This window comes from Episyrphus balteatus, chromosome 1 (genome assembly GCF_945859705.1).
Source record: "Episyrphus balteatus chromosome 1, idEpiBalt1.1, whole genome shotgun sequence".
Classification (NCBI taxonomy): Eukaryota; Metazoa; Arthropoda; class Insecta; order Diptera; family Syrphidae; genus Episyrphus; species Episyrphus balteatus.
Window position 1 is genome coordinate 43,078,988 of NC_079134.1, and position 18,382 is coordinate 43,097,369.

At 36.1% G+C, this 18,382-nt stretch overlaps 2 protein-coding genes across 3 annotated transcripts; both read left to right on the top strand.

Annotated features, from left to right (window-relative positions):
* Positions 1–3,779: 3,779 nt before the first annotated feature.
* Positions 3,780–4,241, top strand: LOC129905820 (uncharacterized). Its single transcript, XM_055981411.1, has 2 exons — positions 3,780–3,842; positions 3,903–4,241. Exons 1-2 carry the CDS (start codon positions 3,794–3,796, stop codon positions 4,190–4,192), a joined length of 339 nt encoding a protein of 112 aa, XP_055837386.1. The 5' UTR covers positions 3,780–3,793; the 3' UTR covers positions 4,193–4,241.
* Positions 4,242–17,383: 13,142 nt separating this feature from the next.
* Positions 17,384–18,382, top strand: LOC129905819 (uncharacterized). 2 transcript variants are annotated; one of them, XR_008770661.1, is made up of 3 exons: positions 17,384–17,452; positions 17,513–18,082; positions 18,175–18,382. XR_008770661.1 is itself a non-coding variant. In XM_055981410.1 (2 exons), the coding sequence occupies exons 1-2, from the start codon at positions 17,404–17,406 to the stop codon at positions 17,800–17,802; spliced, it is 339 nt and encodes a 112-aa protein (XP_055837385.1). In that variant the 5' UTR covers positions 17,390–17,403; the 3' UTR covers positions 17,803–18,153. The 2 variants fall into 2 exon arrangements, 1 of the variants encoding a protein (XP_055837385.1); XM_055981410.1 differs by lacking the exon at positions 18,175–18,382 and having other exon boundaries at positions 17,390–17,452; positions 17,513–18,153.

Consider the following 18,382-nt stretch of genomic DNA (forward strand, 5'->3'; position numbering starts at 1 on the left):
TCCATTAACGATCGTTAAGTCTCGAGATGTCATCTTTATTGAAAATAGAAAAGAACGTCAAGGTAAATATCTAACTAACCAACATATTGTTTTGCTCCCAGATCCGGAAGTTTTAACAACAGAAGAAGGTAATGAATCAGAAAAAAACATTGAAGAGTTATCTTCAGGGAGTGAAATGTTTTTTGGTTTTCCCGAATTTCCCCTGGAAAGTACTAATGAAGATATGAACTTGAATACCTCCGATTCTACTAACGAAGATCAAGAAATGAACTTAAATACCTCCGATTCTTTCGAAGATTGCTCCGATTCTTTTGAAGGTCCGTCAGATGAAGTTCGAAGATCTACACGTGTTAGAAAAGAAACTGTTTTTTATCCGAACTTCGTTACCTACATGTCAGCAGATGCACAATCTTTCGATGATCCGAATAGTGTTCGTGAACTTGAAGAAAGATCTGATGCTGAGGTTTGGAAACAAGCAATGAAAGAAGAGTATAATGCCCTAATCAACAACAAAACTTGGATCTTATGCGATCTCCCAGATAATAAAAAGGCATTGAATTGCAAGTGGGTGTTTAAGTCGAAGAGAAATGTCAAAGGTGATATTGAACGTTACAAGGCTCGACTTGTCATAAAAGGCTGTTCTCAGAAACTGGGAATAGATTATGAAGAAACTTTTTCTCCAGTAGTGCGGTATGGCACGATACGATATCTTCTCAGTTTAGCAGCAAAATATGACCTGGAAATAACACAGATGGATGCAGTTACAGCTTTTTTGCAAGGCGATTTAAAAGATGAAATTTATATGATCCAACCAGAAGGTTTTGCAAAGGGAAATAAAGTTTGTAAATTGAAAAAATCTTTATACGGACTAAAACAAGCTAGCCGTATATGGAATCAAAAGCTTGACAAGGGACTTAAAGAAATTGGGCTAAAGAGATCTGAAGTGGATCAATGTGTATACTACAAGATTGATGAATCAAGAAGAATATACGTTGCAATCTATGTGGATGACTTGATCATTTTTAGTAATGTGTTACGGTCCTAGCTGGGGGGGAAGGGGGATAAAAATGGAGAAAAGCGAGGTTAGGATTTTAGGTTGGGTAAAGAAACGGTGATGGCAAAGGCAAGATATGAAGTGAGAACGGATCCTTAATCGAAGGAAGAAGCTGAAACTAAAATTATTAATGTAAGTATTGAACAGAAAAGGAAACGGAATGGAAACCGGATATGGAAATTAAAGACTTCGAGGGTAAGCAAAATGGAGGGAAAAATAAAAAAAATGTATTGAATGGGATTTTTTTTTTGGGATGAGTCTGACTCTGGGACCTGGCACGCTCGCGAGGCACGGCTCAACTCGCCGGAATAGGGGGGGATCTTGTCCCTCGGTCAGACTAGACCAGGTAACAAAAACATAAATCGTGCCAAAGAAAAATTTCACAAAAAAACGAAAACGTTACACACAGGTAACCCTCCACCACATAAAAAAAAATACGGCTTACCACCAAGTATCGAAGAAAATTTTTCGGAGTGACGTTGCAGATGTTGGGCAACGCATAGCCCACCCTACCATGGAATCCATTTCCACTTTTGTTGAATTCCCCTGATATCTTCCTTCATGCGTCCTTCAGCCCATTATGGATTATCGCCCGAGGCACATACCTCCCATTCCACCCCCCTGAAAATCAAAAACCTAGAATTCCATTAAGCTGGTGTACAGCTCAGAAAAACACATGACGGTTTGGGTGATTCACAAACATAATTTTTCTTATTTTTATTAAAGAATTTTAAACGATTCGACAAACATTGACTGGATAATTTTCATTCAATTTAGTTTTTAATTTTATTATAAATTAATTAACAAAAAAAAATTTTTATTTTTGCTTTATTTTATTTTTATATGACAAGTTATATTTTTTTTTTTTTTTTTTTTTTTTTTAATTGTTACCCTATTTTTTTTTTTCTTATTTTCAAAAAAATATTGAATTTTACTTTATTCTTCTTTAAACTCAAAAATAAAGTTTTCAAATAAAAAAGTATATAAATTTATTTGATTTTTTTTTTTTTTATGACGAAAAACATTTAACACAGAAACTTTCCTTCCGCTATATAACCCCAATATGAATTGAAGGTCAATTGGACCTCAAGGTGAATATCCCCCTGTACCTTTTGAAATACAAAAACTCACTCTGGATTTTGGACCTTTGTGTCCTTTTAATTCAAATTTTCGAAACTCTACACCTGCCTAAATTGAGCTCAGTTTAGGAGTACAAAAAAAATTTTTGGTTGCGTCTTCTATGACGTCGTTTCCCGAAGGCACCGAGGGTCGGGTTTTCTCACTCTAGCGGGTATCAACTTTCCCTCTTAAAGGATTTCGTATTTGCTTTTATCCTTTTTTTTTTTTGAAGTTTAAAATTTTTCAAAAGAATTACAGAAAATTGAAAAAAAATTGAATTATTAAAAAAACTATTTTTTTTTTTTTTTTTTACAATTATTAATTTCTTAAACGAAAATATCACCCAAAAAAAAAATTTTATGATTTTAATTTTTTTCTATCTTTCATTTTTTTTTCTGTTATAAATATATCTTTTTTTGTAATGATTTCTGTTTAATTTAGTTTCGGTTTTATTTTGCGGATTCTTCGTGGAAGTGCCTTTTGCACGTATCTGGGATTCTTATATATGTCTTCAAGATTTATCTTTGCAATTTAGGTTGGAGTTTTCCTTTCTTTATAATTCGCCAAAATTTTGAATAAAATGCTTGGAGTGAAAGGCGATTTGAAAGAATTCTCAGGTACATTCAATAAATTTTACTTGAGGAATGTTAAATAATATTGGCGGCCACGACCGTTTGACTTTGTCGGTGACCGCCAAATCTCGAGACCCTTTCACCGTTAAAGCCTAAACGCGTTGGAACGTTAGATAACTGTATTTAAGATTATCATAATGTAACACTTACCGATTTGGGATTTTTTTATTTTTCTTACTTTTAGTTTTTCAATAAAAAAACTTCCTTCGCTCGCCAGAGGATCAGTATCCGGTTTTGGTTCTTTTTAATTTTTGAATTAAAATTCAATTCGAATTATTGCCGGATATACAATATACAAAAAAAAAACGCACTGCCTTACAAAAAAAAGGTCTTGGTTTTGCTGAACTAACTTTAACTTTTTATCACTTTGGTAGCTGGTACTAGCCACCGACGATATCAATCCACTTTTACAAACTACTTGTACTGGTGGATAACTACGCTATTGCCACCCAGTGTTTCTTTTTTTTCTATCGTTCCAGGTTTTCTCCCACCATTTATCTCTGACTCTATATTTCAGGTTGCAAATGGTGTGATTCCTCACACACCATCATCTGTGATTCATGTACCTATCAGGTATATAGCCCTAGTAGGTGTCTTCCCTATGTCATAATCATTTCCAATCATGTGCCTAACTGATATACAGTCATAGTAGTTGCTTTTCCTATACCACAAGGTGAATATAGTAGTGATAGCAGGGACACAAACCCATAACCCAAAAAGATTTCTTCCAATTTCTACTTGTTATAGAAGATTTTGAGAAACAACAATTCATCGGTTTCCTTTTGCCTTTCATATCCGGCTACATTTCCGGAATGAAATACAATTATATCCCATGAATCTTTTATTTTTCCACAGATCTACTCCCGACTCTACCTTACCAAATAGACTCATCTCTATAATCTACTACTTTTTTTCTTTTCTAGATTTTGTAACTTCCCCTCTTAACGAGGCGGCCATCATTGTTTTGACGAAACTCTCTCCTACAAAAATGGAGTCAAACGTCAACAACACGAAGAAGGAGGACGTCTGCTTGGAAGGTAAATAATTTTCATTTTTATTTTTATTATTATTTTATTTTTTTATATGTTTACTTATAGTCATCGTGACAAGCCTAAACACTTCTTTCAACAAATCAGCCTCCAACAACGACAGTGCAAATTCTATACGCATTGCCAGTGCGGATACATCACTAAATGCATCCCTCCCACCAAGTCCATGGGAATCGCGACGCATTCGTGCCGATTTAATCGAAGCCAAGGCTAGAATTGTTAAATTTAAACAAGAAATCGAACGTCAACACGAAATCGTCAAGAAAGGGAGTCAATGTATGATAGTAAAGTTCGTGAACTCACTAAACAATGTGATTTCTCATCCAACAAACTGCTAGACATGGAAAAGCACATGACTGTGATGCGTAAGAGAGAACCGTTCCAAATCCGAATAGACTGCTGCCAAGAGCGAACTCAATGAACAAAAGTTAGCTTACGAAGAAACGATTCATGAGCTTCGCCGAACTAATGCGGGAATCGAAGAGAATGCGGGACTCATGCAACACTACTTGACCAATGAATTGAGTGATTATCGACGACATTCAGATAATGATACAGCTTTCTTTTATTTCTCAATTCTATCAAAATTTTGAATGGAAGTTCAAAATTCAAGTCAAGGTAACAAAAGTAGCCGCGAATTTCTTGGATATAATTAATTTGTAAATATTGACATAAATGTTTAAAACAAAGTTTTTTTGTTTTTCTTAAAGGATGGAATTAACATAATATATTGTTAATTTTAGAGAAGAGGCTGAAGTGCAAATTAAAAATTTTGACAAATGGCGCAAATCAGAAAAAGTGTTCATAAATTCAAAGTAAAATACATGCACCTATAGTTTTTCTGACATTAGTCTGATCGCAAATGACCGCATGTAAACAAAGCAACCATGCAACCATGAAGGCACCCACTATCCTTTCCTCCAATTTGTTCAATCATAGTCATTCGTAACAAAACACCGGTTAGGAGGAGGACTGGGTCGACTAATAGCCGGTGAACGCCTTTTTTTCTTTTTTTTTTTTTCTTTTTATTTTGATTTTATGAAGTTGACTTCAAAAATTTTCTATTCAATAAGCATCAGGTGTGTGGGGTATTTGTCCGTGGGGAGTTACCCACGTTAATAGCCGGGCTATGATTTGTACTTATTTTTTTTTTTTTTGCTTAAGTTCTTTTAAAAACATTATTATTGCAAATTTGTTCTACAGTACCTTTAATAATTTTTTTTCTTTTACAGGGGCGTACATCATCTTTCTACTATGTTTTGGAATATCGTTGGCAGAGGAATGATCCCACTTTGGAAGGGAATGATTTAACCGATCGCTTTTTTACTTGGGATGCGATTCTTAATTGAAGGTAGATTTCGTAGTTTTTGTTTTTCTACATCTTAATATATTTTTTTTTTTTATATATAATTTATCTGATTTATCTCAAGGAGATTTTCTTGACATAAATATTATGCAAATAGGTTCAAAAAAAAAATATTGTGTGACTGGTTGGGATTTTTTTTTTCCTTTTTCTTTTTTTTTGGTTTGGAATAATCTCTTCACTGATAATGGAAGTATCTATTAAGGTGGAAGAACAGGGCATACATGTACGTCTGCGGCCTCAATTACAGAATACCTTAGTTGGTATCTCAGGTGGTTTTCCATTTGCTTTTAAGATTTTTGTGTAAAAATCTCCGATTTTCCACCGCAAATAGATTATAAAATCTAGATTTGTAATTGCGCACGAAATCTGTGCGAACAAAGGAAACTTTAAATTAAAACTACCACGAACGTTCAGACAAATGTCAAACGAGAAAGGTGTGTGGTGAAAGTAGGTGTGCTCGTATGCGTGAATCTTGATAACAATCCAGATTCGGATTATTGAATCTCGAATTCATTTTTTTTTTTTTTTTTTTTTTTTTTAAACTAGTCGAGCTAGGACGTAGTACAAACTTAACCAAAATAAATATAGTTACAAGAAGAGTAACTGATATAACAATTAGAGTTTAAATAAATAACAGATAGGAGATAGATAATAAATAAATAATACAAAATAAACCACCACCTAAAATAAATAATGAATAACACTATACAATAATTGATCAAAGACTTATGCAACTAATAGAAATCAACGACAATGGTTGTACAAAAAAAAATATATAATTTAATGAAATATACAAACGAATGAGTATGTGCAGATTGAATACAATAATAAATTAACAAAAAAAAAATTTCTTAACCTCATAGATAGGGAACATTAAACGAGGTAACAAATTAAATAAGCTTTTTTTTTTTTTTTTTCAAACAAAATTTTTGTACTTGAGACATAACATCTCCCATTCTTCAAGAACGATTAAATTGCATGTTTTCATTAAATAATTTAAATCAACAAGTGAATTGTTAACGTAATAATTCATGATCTACTATTAATAAATAAACAAAATAAATAAATAAATAAATAAAATAAATAAATAAATATGTAACTAAATATAGTATATGCCCTAATAAATAAATAAATAAATATATTTATGCTCTACGAATAAATAATTCAATAAAAATAAATAAATAAGTAAATGAAGCTATTGCACAGGGAAACTAGGTCGAGTAGTCGCTTATTCTATATCACAGGTGTTATAATCACAGATCTTTATTGCTTTATGTCCTTTGCGTGGAAAATGCCTATCTTCTTCCCAGATAGATTTTCCAATTCGTAAGTATTCTTGCCGACGTTCTTAACGATTCGGCACTTTACATATTTAGGGCATAACCTTTAGGAAAGGTGTTTCGACGAGTCACTTAACACAAAGTTTCGTCGGAACACTTCCTGCCCAGGTACGAAACGGACATTGCGACTACGGATGTTATATCTTTTTGCACCTTTTTCGTTTGCTTCCAAAATATTCTTTTGGACCTTTTCTCTAATGCACTGCAGTCGATTTCGCCTCGGTAGAGTGAAGAGTTCGCCATCGTTCATTGCATTCAATTTCTTAATGATTTCGTAGCTCTTGCCGTGGGTCATCATATTAACTCCAAAAAGAACGAAATACGGTGACACCCCGGTCGAAGAGTGGACCGAACTTCTCAACGCGCATGCGATGTCACTTATGTATACATCCCAGTCGCGCTGATCTTCTTTCAGATATGAACGTATGGCCGCCAACAGTGTTCTATTCACTCTTTCGGAGGCGTTAGACTGAGGCGAATAATAGGCGGTTTTGAAATGTCGAATTCCATAGCCTTTTAGAAAATTTTGGAAATCTTTAGCAATAAATTGTTTCCCGTTATCGGAGTGAATTATCTGTGGTACTCCAAACGCGTTAAATACCTCATTTTTCAAAAATTTAATAATGCTTGAAGTGTTAGCTGAACGTAACGGGTGTAAAAACACATACTTGGAAAAATGGTCGAGGACTACAAAGACATAAGCGTTTCCTTTTTTAGATCGGGGATAGGGACCTAAAAAATCTACAAATAGCTTTTGAAACGGAAGTTCTGTGACATAATTATTCTCTATTGGTGGACGAAGAATCTGGTTAGACGACTTACTTTGTTTACAAATTTCACATTTATTTATAAAATTTTTGATCTGTGTGGCCATGTTTGGCCAGTAAAAGAACTGCCTTACACGATGTAGGGTCTTTGCGATGCCGCCATGGCTTGCTTGCGGGGGCTCATGAGTCAATCTGATAACTTCTTCCGTCAAACCTGAAGGAATCCATAAACGCCATTCGTTATGGAATAAGGTAGCATCTCCATCAACCGGTAGAGCTCGTTTATAGACATAATTGTCTTCAACTCTTACATCTGGCAAATCGGCACTATGGTTTTGTATTGTCGATATTAGATTCTGATACTCTTCCGAATGAAACTCCTCTGACTCCAGATCTATCAAGGTGGCTATTTCCGCAACTTCTAGACAATCTAAATGGGCCCGAGAAAGAGTGTCTGGAACGACGTTGAGTGTACCTTTCCGGTGCTCTATGTCGAAGACATAGGATTGAAGCTCTAAACTCCATCGAGCTAGACGACCGTTCAGGTCTTTCATGTTCATCAGCCACTTTAGACTGGCGTGGTCTGTGATAACAGTAAAGTCCATGCCTTCGACATAGGGACGGAACTTTTTCACCGCCATCACGGCCGCCATACACTCCTTCTCGGTCACTGTGTAGTTCCTTTGACAAGAATTCAACTTTTGCGAAAAATACGAGATAGGAAATTCTGCTTCACTTTCGTCCTTCTGAAACAGCACTGCCCCAATTCCAGAATCTGAAGCATCACACTGAATGAAGAATTTCTTCTTAAAGTCTGGATGAATGAGAACCGGAGCCGATGTTAAGGCTGCCTTCAATTGGTCAAATGCAACCATGGCCTCATCCGTCATCTTGAACTTTACATTTTTTTTCTTGAGCGTATCGGTTAAGGGAGCGGTCAAGCTGGAGAAGTCCTTAATGAAGCGCCTGTACCACCCAGCCATACCGAGCAGCCGTCGCACTTGTCGAGAATTTTTCGGTATGGGAAAATTAGTCACCGCTTCAATTTTTGCAGGATCCGGTTTTAGTTTCCCACCACCAACTATGAAACCCAAGTATTTTAGCTCTTTGAAGCAAAACTTGGATTTCTTTAAGTTGATGGTGAGATTAGCTTTTCTAAGACATTCGGCTACTTGGTCTAACAGAGTGATATGAGTATCGAAGTCGGGTGATATAATTAACAAATCGTCTAAATACACGAACACACTCTCCCTGAGTCGTGCAGGGATAACCTTGTCCATTAAACGGCATAACCTTTGAGCTGCATTACACAAACCAAAAGGCATGACCGTGAATTGGTACAAGGGTCTCCCCGGTACCGCAAACGCAGTTTTTTCCCTACTCTGTTTCTCGAGCGGAATCTGCCAAAAAGCTTCCTTAAGGTCCACACTGCTTATGAAGTAGGTGTCTGACTGGCGACTGAGGAGCCCTTCGATGTGAGGTAGCGGGTTTGCGTCCTTTTTGGTCACCGCGTTGACCTTGCGTGAATCCAGGCAAAATCGGTGTTTGATAGTGCCGTTTTCAGCTGGTTTCTTGATCAGTACAACCGGTGAACACCAAGGACTTTCGCTAGGCTCTATCACTCCAAGCTCCAACATTCGATCCAGTTCCTTATATAATAGGTCTTGCACCGCTGGAGAAACAGGGTAGTGTCTCTGCTTAACAGGGAGGGCGTCTCCGGTATCTATGACATGTTCCGCCAAAGTTGTTTTACCCAGTCCGTGGCGCTCAAAATCGAGGAACCTCTGCTTGACCGCATCCAATTGCGACTTCTGTTCAGGCAAAAGCTGGTGTTCGTTTGATAAATCTCCATTATTCTCTGGAATTGAGACAGTGCTTACTATGTTTGTCGCGATTTTGAATGTTTTCCAGAAGTTGATTCCTAAATAAATCTCCTGATCTAAGTTGGGTACTAAATAAAAGAGGACGTTTTCTGTGCTATTCTTATATGTCACCGGAATGTTTACTCTACCTATAATCATTTGATTGTTTCCATCAGCAGTTTTGACATTCGATTTGTAAGGCTGTATCTTCATTTCTATAGAATTTATAAAGGAAACACAGTCCTTCCCTAATATACTGACCGATGCGCCACTGTCTAGAAGTCCCATTACTTCTTTTCCACCCATGGAAACCTTCGCATACGGCCTAGGATCTGTGCTAATGTCTATAACCGTGGCTAATAAGTGTTGTTTATCTTCCTTTCTCTTCTGAAACCTCTCTCGTGTTTTTAAAATTTTACTCGAAGCTTTCTCTTTTGTATTGTTCATAATTCTATTTCGGGTTTGTTCATATTCTTTAATTCTTAAATGTAAGGGTTTTAATTCGGTTAATCTCTGATATTCTATTTTATTTTCTGGCAAGTTTCTTTTCAATATTTTAATCTGAGTATTTTCTATGTTATCTCCTAATTCTTTCCCTGGGTTTGCTGAGGAGGCTGAGTCGAACGTGACGTCCCCAGGTTCGTCGCGCTCGTCTGCTGGTTTTCCGGGTGGCAGATGCGACATTTTGGTTTAATAACTCCTTCGAGTCCGCATTTGTAGCAAAATATATTGCGAACCGGCAATGGACAATCCAACCAAACATGCCCCTTATCCCTACAGTTCCAACAAACTAACTTTTTGGGATCTGCGTGCTCTCTGGGCACAGCACGATTTCCCGCATGATGGAAGGCCGCTAAGTTTTCGTCAGAGTAGTAAGGATCTTCCTCTGAGAACCCCAACTCATTGGCATGAAATCGCCCGGGCGGTCTTGATGGCTTCGGGCCATCCCTTTCCTTATGAGGGAAAGCCGTCTCAGCATCCTTGCAAGCCGTACGAAGCTGATCCATGGTATTGACCGCTTGCGGATATATAAGTGGCCCTATCCGACTGTTAAGGTTACGCTTCAGTACCCTCACTAACTCCACTTCAGTGATTGGCATCCGGAGCTGAGATTTCATTTTATTTATAACAGAAAAATAATCCTCACTGGACTCCCAAGCACCTTGGCGACGGTCCATTATATCTCGCATTATTTCCAGATCGGTCTTCGAATTCCGGAATCTGCGCAACAACGCCTCCCTAAGCGCTGGCCAATCCGGTCTGAGACCATAACTAAGATATGACTGATTAAATTGCCAAAACCAGTCGTACGCAGAATCTGACAACAGTAAGTGAAAGTCTCTCAAAACCTCAGCCCAGGAGCAGTTGTGCTGGTACTGAAGCGTTTCAACCCGAAAGATAAACTCTTCGACCCCTAATGTTTCAGGTTTCCCATCAAATTTCACCCTCCATTTATCAATTCGGATTGGCACCCTGGCATGTTGCGGGTAAAAATGACGTTGCCAAGATCCAGGGGGAATATCTGGTTCCTTCCAAGTCCCTTGGGAATGGGTTGCCTGACACTCCACCGATTGCGGTCTATAATCCCACCCTGACGTTTGAAAACGTGGGGGAGGAAACTCTCCTCTAGGAGCTGTAAAGTGTTCGTCCGAGTTCGGCAAATTTTTACCTTTTGCAGGCCTCGGAGCGGCTTGGGGCACAAAAGCTGGAGTAGCATCATATGCGGCTGTTGCCTTGATATCATTAGGTGGCGGTTTTGGAATCCGTTCCTCCAACGGAGGTACGGGTCGAACAGTCTTATTTATGTCAGCCATAAAATCTAGGAAACTTTTCCGAATCTCTGTTTTCAAAGCTTCAGAAATTTCTGCCTTCAATGAATTAGTATATGAGTCATATGCATCCACTACTGCCAAGTTGATAACTGTTTTCAACTCCGCAGAAATGTTAATTTTATCTTGACCCGAATCAGTGTTAACCGACAAATTATCATTCTTTTTCCTTGCCGGTACGACAGGAGGATTTAATTCCTTCGGAAGTTCTTCTCTACGGTGAAATTGGTTCACCTGACCAGATTGCTTTGGTTGAGCAGCTGCATTGCGGACCTTTGGAATTGCGCCCGTATGTGGACCAGCATTTCTACCTAAATCATACCATTCTTGGTTAAAATTTACGCCATTTGCGTGCTCACGCTTGCGTGGAGCGTCATTAACTCTCATCCCTAGGAGCTGCTCCCACTTGTCACGGTTCGCACGAAAATTTGTATCCCTGGCACCATCTTCAGCTGGTTTACTCCGGCCCCCAAAAATATCATCCGAATCCCATTGGATTGGATTGGGCAAAAGCTCTAAGGCTAGATCTGGGTGGTTACCCCTTGGGGCTCTATCTTCTAGAATTCGTCTCGTAGTATTTTCAAAGTCGTGTGACCAATCAAATCTATGATCAACTTGTTCCGCCTCGGTGGAACCCCCCAAACCTGTTAAGCTACTGTATGAAGGAGCTGACAACGATTCGGTTCTAACTGGCTCCTCTGTAGGATTTACTGAGGGCGGTGGTTGATTGACTCCAGCCGTAGGAGCTGCCGGTGGAGCAATACTGGAACCTCTACCAGTCGGGGAGTGATTTACGATCGGTGCCATGTTATTTCTTTTCTTTGCTACGGACCGAGTTATAATTCTATTCCTAATTGTGGTACTTTTACTTACTCTTTTCTCCTTTTTTTTTCAGATCTCATCACTCGGGTGGACCTTCTTCGTTCTTATCTCTACTTGGAAGTACGACTACACTAATATTGTTAAGCAACACGAAATTATAGACACTAAATAATAACTATCAAAAAAAAATCTAATCAATGTATAAAGAAAACTATCTTATTGTGAGCAAATGAATCATCTATCAGAATTTATAACAGTTGTGAATTTATAAAAAAAAAACGTTGAACGATTTATCTTAACTACTTTTGTATGTTTGTATTTGTATAATTTTATAAATGATTGTATAGATATGAATAAGATCAAAAAAAAATGTAAAGCCTACCTTCAACTTTGTTAAAACTAATCTAATAAAGATTTGAAAAGTTTAATTCGAATCTTTTTCTTTTAAACTCTATCTAAGATATTTAAATGTAACGATTATATAATCTTTGGGTAATGTATGTGTTAACTACCTATATGTGGAGATACAAAACATTTAATTCAACTTTATTTCTTGTTTAGCTTTTTATTCTCTTTTTTTTTTTGTTTTTCTTTATTGCTACATGTATACGCCAATGGTAGATAAAGATACTTTTTAAATGTAAACTTTTCTTTTGGCCGGGATTGTTTTCTAAATATAGCTTACCAAAAGATTTGGAACGATAGATACTAACAAAAAAAAGAATCAAAAATAAATATTATACAAATATACTATTGAAACACTGAACGGAAACAGTGCTTACATAGGTATATCTACAATCAAATATATATTTAAGTTTTGCTTTGAATATTTGAAACTAAGTTTGACAACCCAGCTACCAAAGTTAACCTATATTGGTTTCTTTGAAATACTTTTATTTTTTTAATAAAAAAAACTAATTAAGTTTTTTTTTTGTTTTTTGTAGGTGTGTATGTATATGTGTGTATATCTAACTACAAAAAGGGAAAATAAATTATTTGATTTTTGTAATTGTTTTGTATTTATTGGTGTATTATAAGCATTCGGGGGTGTATGAGGAGGCTGTTCTCGGGCATCAACTTCTCTTTTTTTTTTTTTTTTTGACGACTTGAATTACCCGAAGAAGCATGAAGGTTCAATACTTTTTCTTGCCGAACTTGGTATGTGGTAGGTAAGCATAAAAAAAATACATATAATCAGACGACATTTATACATTACAAGTTCGCACTAACTATGAGTCTCGTATCAATTTGAGATGTCACAATTGATCTGGCTTTCTCAAGAGCTATCCAGAACAAGACATACACTCGCGTCGATACCAGTCGCAGCAACAATTTTGAAGATTGATGGACTTGTTTTCTTCTTTCTTTTCGAGATGCATCGTCGCAATTGATCCGACACAGCGTTACCGTTGAAAATTTTTGAAAGGTCGCTAAAAAAGTCGCTTTCAGAAAAAAAAGGTCGCTAATCTCAATAATTGAAAAAAGTCGCTTTTTTGTCGAAAAAGTCGCTATTTGAAAAAATAAAGTCGCTAAACCGTTTTCATATGTTTTTACATATTGTTTTGAAACAAAGTTTTTATTAACAACAAAAAAAATAACAAAATTAGAAACTAAGATAAAAAAATCTTCATTTTAGCAACTTAAATTTAGTTGGACGCTACGCTTGAACCGTTAAAATTTGAATAATGAAACATTTAATTTCAACAAGAATAAAATATTAAATGAAAAAAGGCTTTCAAGCTTACCAATATATTTTTTCTTTTTCCAATTCCATTGAAAATTCCATCTTTTTAGTGGGTATTTTTTTTTAGGAATGTGGAAGCAGTGCAAAAGAACAAACCTACCTACACACATGCAATGTAATGGACTTTGAGTTTGAATTGAAGTTGTGGGTATGGAAATGGATGAGTTAATTGGTAGGCGTTTTTCTTTTTTGACTCAGAAAAAAGTTCTGAACAGAGCCAGAACCTTCTGAGCACGATCTGAACAGCCTCTGAACAAAGCTTGTTCTGAGCGCTCAGAATTATTTTTAAAGCATACTTGTCTATTTACTTGTAATTTTCTTCTACAGAAACAAGAAATAAAACTTAAATTAATATAAAAAAAAAACTAGAAAGACTACTGCACTCTTGCGCCATTATTCTATTTGTTTGAAATTTCTTTCAATTTCACTTGCTAAATGCTTGTGTTTAGCATTCAACTCGGTCTGCTCAGTTGTTTTATTCTGAGTCCATCGATTTCAGAAGCTCAGAACGAAAAAAGAAACACATATTTGAATCTCAGAAGAATAAATGTTCAGAGGTAAAATAGAAATACAATTAAAAAAAAAGTCGCTATTATGAAATTGGTGAAAAAGTCGCTTTGAATAAAAAGTCGTCGCTTGGTCGCTAAGGCTTCAAAAAGGTCGCTAATAGCGACTAAAGTCGCTTAGCGGTAACGCTGATCCGACATTCTTAAGAGCAATTCAGATCAAGACTTACGATATCTCTCGTTAATTTCAACTGCATAACGTTATGTAACCAACGAAGAAGCATCCAAGTTTTTGCCGCGATTCAGAAATCTACCTAAGGGTTTTTTTTTTCCACATGAAGACATGCTAGACTTAAACACAACGACATTGGTAATAAGGAACAACATTAATATCAATCATTTTGTAGTCGGTGGCCTCATCTAAAGTTCCGTCGCTAGTGAGGAAGCGTTCTAAAGAGCGATCTTCATCACGACATACGTTCCGATAGAAGATTAACCTAGTCCAAAAATGACTGATGGGACATAAGACATGGACAACGTTGGGCGCCATTTTGTTACGGTCCTAGCTGGGGGGGAAGGGGGATAAAAATGGAGAAAAGCGAGGTTAGGATTTTAGGTTGGGTAAAGAAACGGTGATGGCAAAGGCAAGATATGAAGTGAGAACGGATCCTTAATCGAAGGAAGAAGCTGAAACTAAAATTATTAATGTAAGTATTGAACAGAAAAGGAAACGGAATGGAAACCGGATATGGAAATTAAAGACTTCGAGGGTAAGCAAAATGGAGGGAAAAATAAAAAAAATGTATTGAATGGGATTTTTTTTTTGGGATGAGTCTGACTCTGGGACCTGGCACGCTCGCGAGGCACGGCTCAACTCGCCGGAATAGGGGGGGATCTTGTCCCTCGGTCAGACTAGACCAGGTAACAAAAACATAAATCGTGCCAAAGAAAAATTTCACAAAAAAACGAAAACGTTACACACAGGTAACCCTCCACCACATAAAAAAAAATACGGCTTACCACCAAGTATCGAAGAAAATTTTTCGGAGTGACGTTGCAGATGTTGGGCAACGCATAGCCCACCCTACCATGGAATCCATTTCCACTTTTGTTGAATTCCCCTGATATCTTCCTTCATGCGTCCTTCAGCCCATTATGGATTATCGCCCGAGGCACATACCTCCCATTCCACCCCCCTGAAAATCAAAAACCTAGAATTCCATTAAGCTGGTGTACAGCTCAGAAAAACACATGACGGTTTGGGTGATTCACAAACATAATTTTTCTTATTTTTATTAAAGAATTTTAAACGATTCGACAAACATTGACTGGATAATTTTCATTCAATTTAGTTTTTAATTTTATTATAAATTAATTAACAAAAAAAAATTTTTATTTTTGCTTTATTTTATTTTTATATGACAAGTTATATTTTTTTTTTTTTTTTTTTTTTTTTTAATTGTTACCCTATTTTTTTTTTTCTTATTTTCAAAAAAATATTGAATTTTACTTTATTCTTCTTTAAACTCAAAAATAAAGTTTTCAAATAAAAAAGTATATAAATTTATTTGATTTTTTTTTTTTTTATGACGAAAAACATTTAACACAGAAACTTTCCTTCCGCTATATAACCCCAATATGAATTGAAGGTCAATTGGACCTCAAGGTGAATATCCCCCTGTACCTTTTGAAATACAAAAACTCACTCTGGATTTTGGACCTTTGTGTCCTTTTAATTCAAATTTTCGAAACTCTACACCTGCCTAAATTGAGCTCAGTTTAGGAGTACAAAAAAAATTTTTGGTTGCGTCTTCTATGACGTCGTTTCCCGAAGGCACCGAGGGTCGGGTTTTCTCACTCTAGCGGGTATCAACTTTCCCTCTTAAAGGATTTCGTATTTGCTTTTATCCTTTTTTTTTTTTGAAGTTTAAAATTTTTCAAAAGAATTACAGAAAATTGAAAAAAAATTGAATTATTAAAAAAACTATTTTTTTTTTTTTTTTTTACAATTATTAATTTCTTAAACGAAAATATCACCCAAAAAAAAATTTTATGATTTTAATTTTTTTCTATCTTTCATTTTTTTTTCTGTTATAAATATATCTTTTTTTGTAATGATTTCTGTTTAATTTAGTTTCGGTTTTATTTTGCGGATTCTTCGTGGAAGTGCCTTTTGCACGTATCTGGGATTCTTATATATGTCTTCAAGATTTATCTTTGCAATTTAGGTTGGAGTTTTCCTTTCTTTATAATTCGCCAAAATTTTGAATAAAATGCTTGGAGTGAAAGGCGATTTGAAAGAATTCTCAGGTACATTCAATAAATTTTACTTGAGGAATGTTAAATAATATTGGCGGCCACGACCGTTTGACTTTGTCGGTGACCGCCAAATCTCGAGACCCTTTCACCGTTAAAGCCTAAACGCGTTGGAACGTTAGATAACTGTATTTAAGATTATCATAATGTAACACTTACCGATTTGGGATTTTTTTATTTTTCTTACTTTTAGTTTTTCAATAAAAAAACTTCCTTCGCTCGCCAGAGGATCAGTATCCGGTTTTGGTTCTTTTTAATTTTTGAATTAAAATTCAATTCGAATTATTGCCGGATATACAATATACAAAAAAAAAACGCACTGCCTTACAAAAAAAAGGTCTTGGTTTTGCTGAACTAACTTTAACTTTTTATCACTTTGGTAGCTGGTACTAGCCACCGACGATATCAATCCACTTTTACAAACTACTTGTACTGGTGGATAACTACGCTATTGCCACCCAGTGTTTCTTTTTTTTCTATCGTTCCAGGTTTTCTCCCACCATTTATCTCTGACTCTATATTTCAGGTTGCAAATGGTGTGATTCCTCACACACCATCATCTGTGATTCATGTACCTATCAGGTATATAGCCCTAGTAGGTGTCTTCCCTATGTCATAATCATTTCCAATCATGTGCCTAACTGATATACAGTCATAGTAGTTGCTTTTCCTATACCACAAGGTGAATATAGTAGTGATAGCAGGGACACAAACCCATAACCCAAAAAGATTTCTTCCAATTTCTACTTGTTATAGAAGATTTTGAGAAACAACAATTCATCGGTTTCCTTTTGCCTTTCATATCCGGCTACATTTCCGGAATGAAATACAATTATATCCCATGAATCTTTTATTTTTCCACAGATCTACTCCCGACTCTACCTTACCAAATAGACTCATCTCTATAATCTACTACTTTTTTTCTTTTCTAGATTTTGTAACTTCCCCTCTTAACGAGGCGGCCATCATTGTTTTGACGAAACTCTCTCCTACAAAAATGGAGTCAAACGTCAACAACACGAAGAAGGAGGACGTCTGCTTGGAAGGTAAATAATTTTCATTTTTATTTTTATTATTATTTTATTTTTTTATATGTTTACTTATAGTCATCGTGACAAGCCTAAACACTTCTTTCAACAAATCAGCCTCCAACAACGACAGTGCAAATTCTATACGCATTGCCAGTGCGGATACATCACTAAATGCATCCCTCCCACCAAGTCCATGGGAATCGCGACGCATTCGTGCCGATTTAATCGAAGCCAAGGCTAGAATTGTTAAATTTAAACAAGAAATCGAACGTCAACACGAAATCGTCAAGAAAGGGAGTCAATGTATGATAGTAAAGTTCGTGAACTCACTAAACAATGTGATTTCTCATCCAACAAACTGCTAGACATGGAAAAGCACATGACTGTGATGCGTAAGAGAGAACCGTTCCAAATCCGAATTGACTGCTGCCAAGAGCGAACTCAATGAACAAAAGTTAGCTTACGAAGAAACGATTCATGAGCTTCGCCGAACTAATGCGGGAATCGAAGAGAATGCGGGACTCATGCAACACTACTTGACCAATGAATTGAGTGATTATCGACGACATTCAGATAATGATACAGCTTTCTTTTATTTCTCAATTCTATCAAAATTTTGAATGGAAGTTCAAAATTCAAGTCAAGGTAACAAAAGTAGCCGCGAATTTCTTGGATATAATTAATTTGTAAATATTGACATAAATGTTTAAAACAAAGTTTTTTTGTTTTTCTTAAAGGATGGAATTAACATAATATATTGTTAATTTTAGAGAAGAGGCTGAAGTGCAAATTAAAAATTTTGACAAATGGCGCAAATCAGAAAAAGTGTTCATAAATTCAAAGTAAAATACATGCACCTATAGTTTTTCTGACATTAGTCTGATCGCAAATGACCGCATGTAAACAAAGCAACCATGCAACCATGAAGGCACCCACTATCCTTTC

Coding starts and splice junctions, on each gene's coding strand:
- LOC129905820 (XM_055981411.1), top strand. CDS start 3,794: ATGGAGTCAAACGTCAACAACACGAAGAAGGAGGACGTCTGCTTGGAA. Junction 3,843..3,902: donor GGAGGACGTCTGCTTGGAAG/GTAAATAATTTT, acceptor GTTTACTTATAG/TCATCGTGACAAGCCTAAAC.
- LOC129905819 (XM_055981410.1), top strand. CDS start 17,404: ATGGAGTCAAACGTCAACAACACGAAGAAGGAGGACGTCTGCTTGGAA. Junction 17,453..17,512: donor GGAGGACGTCTGCTTGGAAG/GTAAATAATTTT, acceptor GTTTACTTATAG/TCATCGTGACAAGCCTAAAC.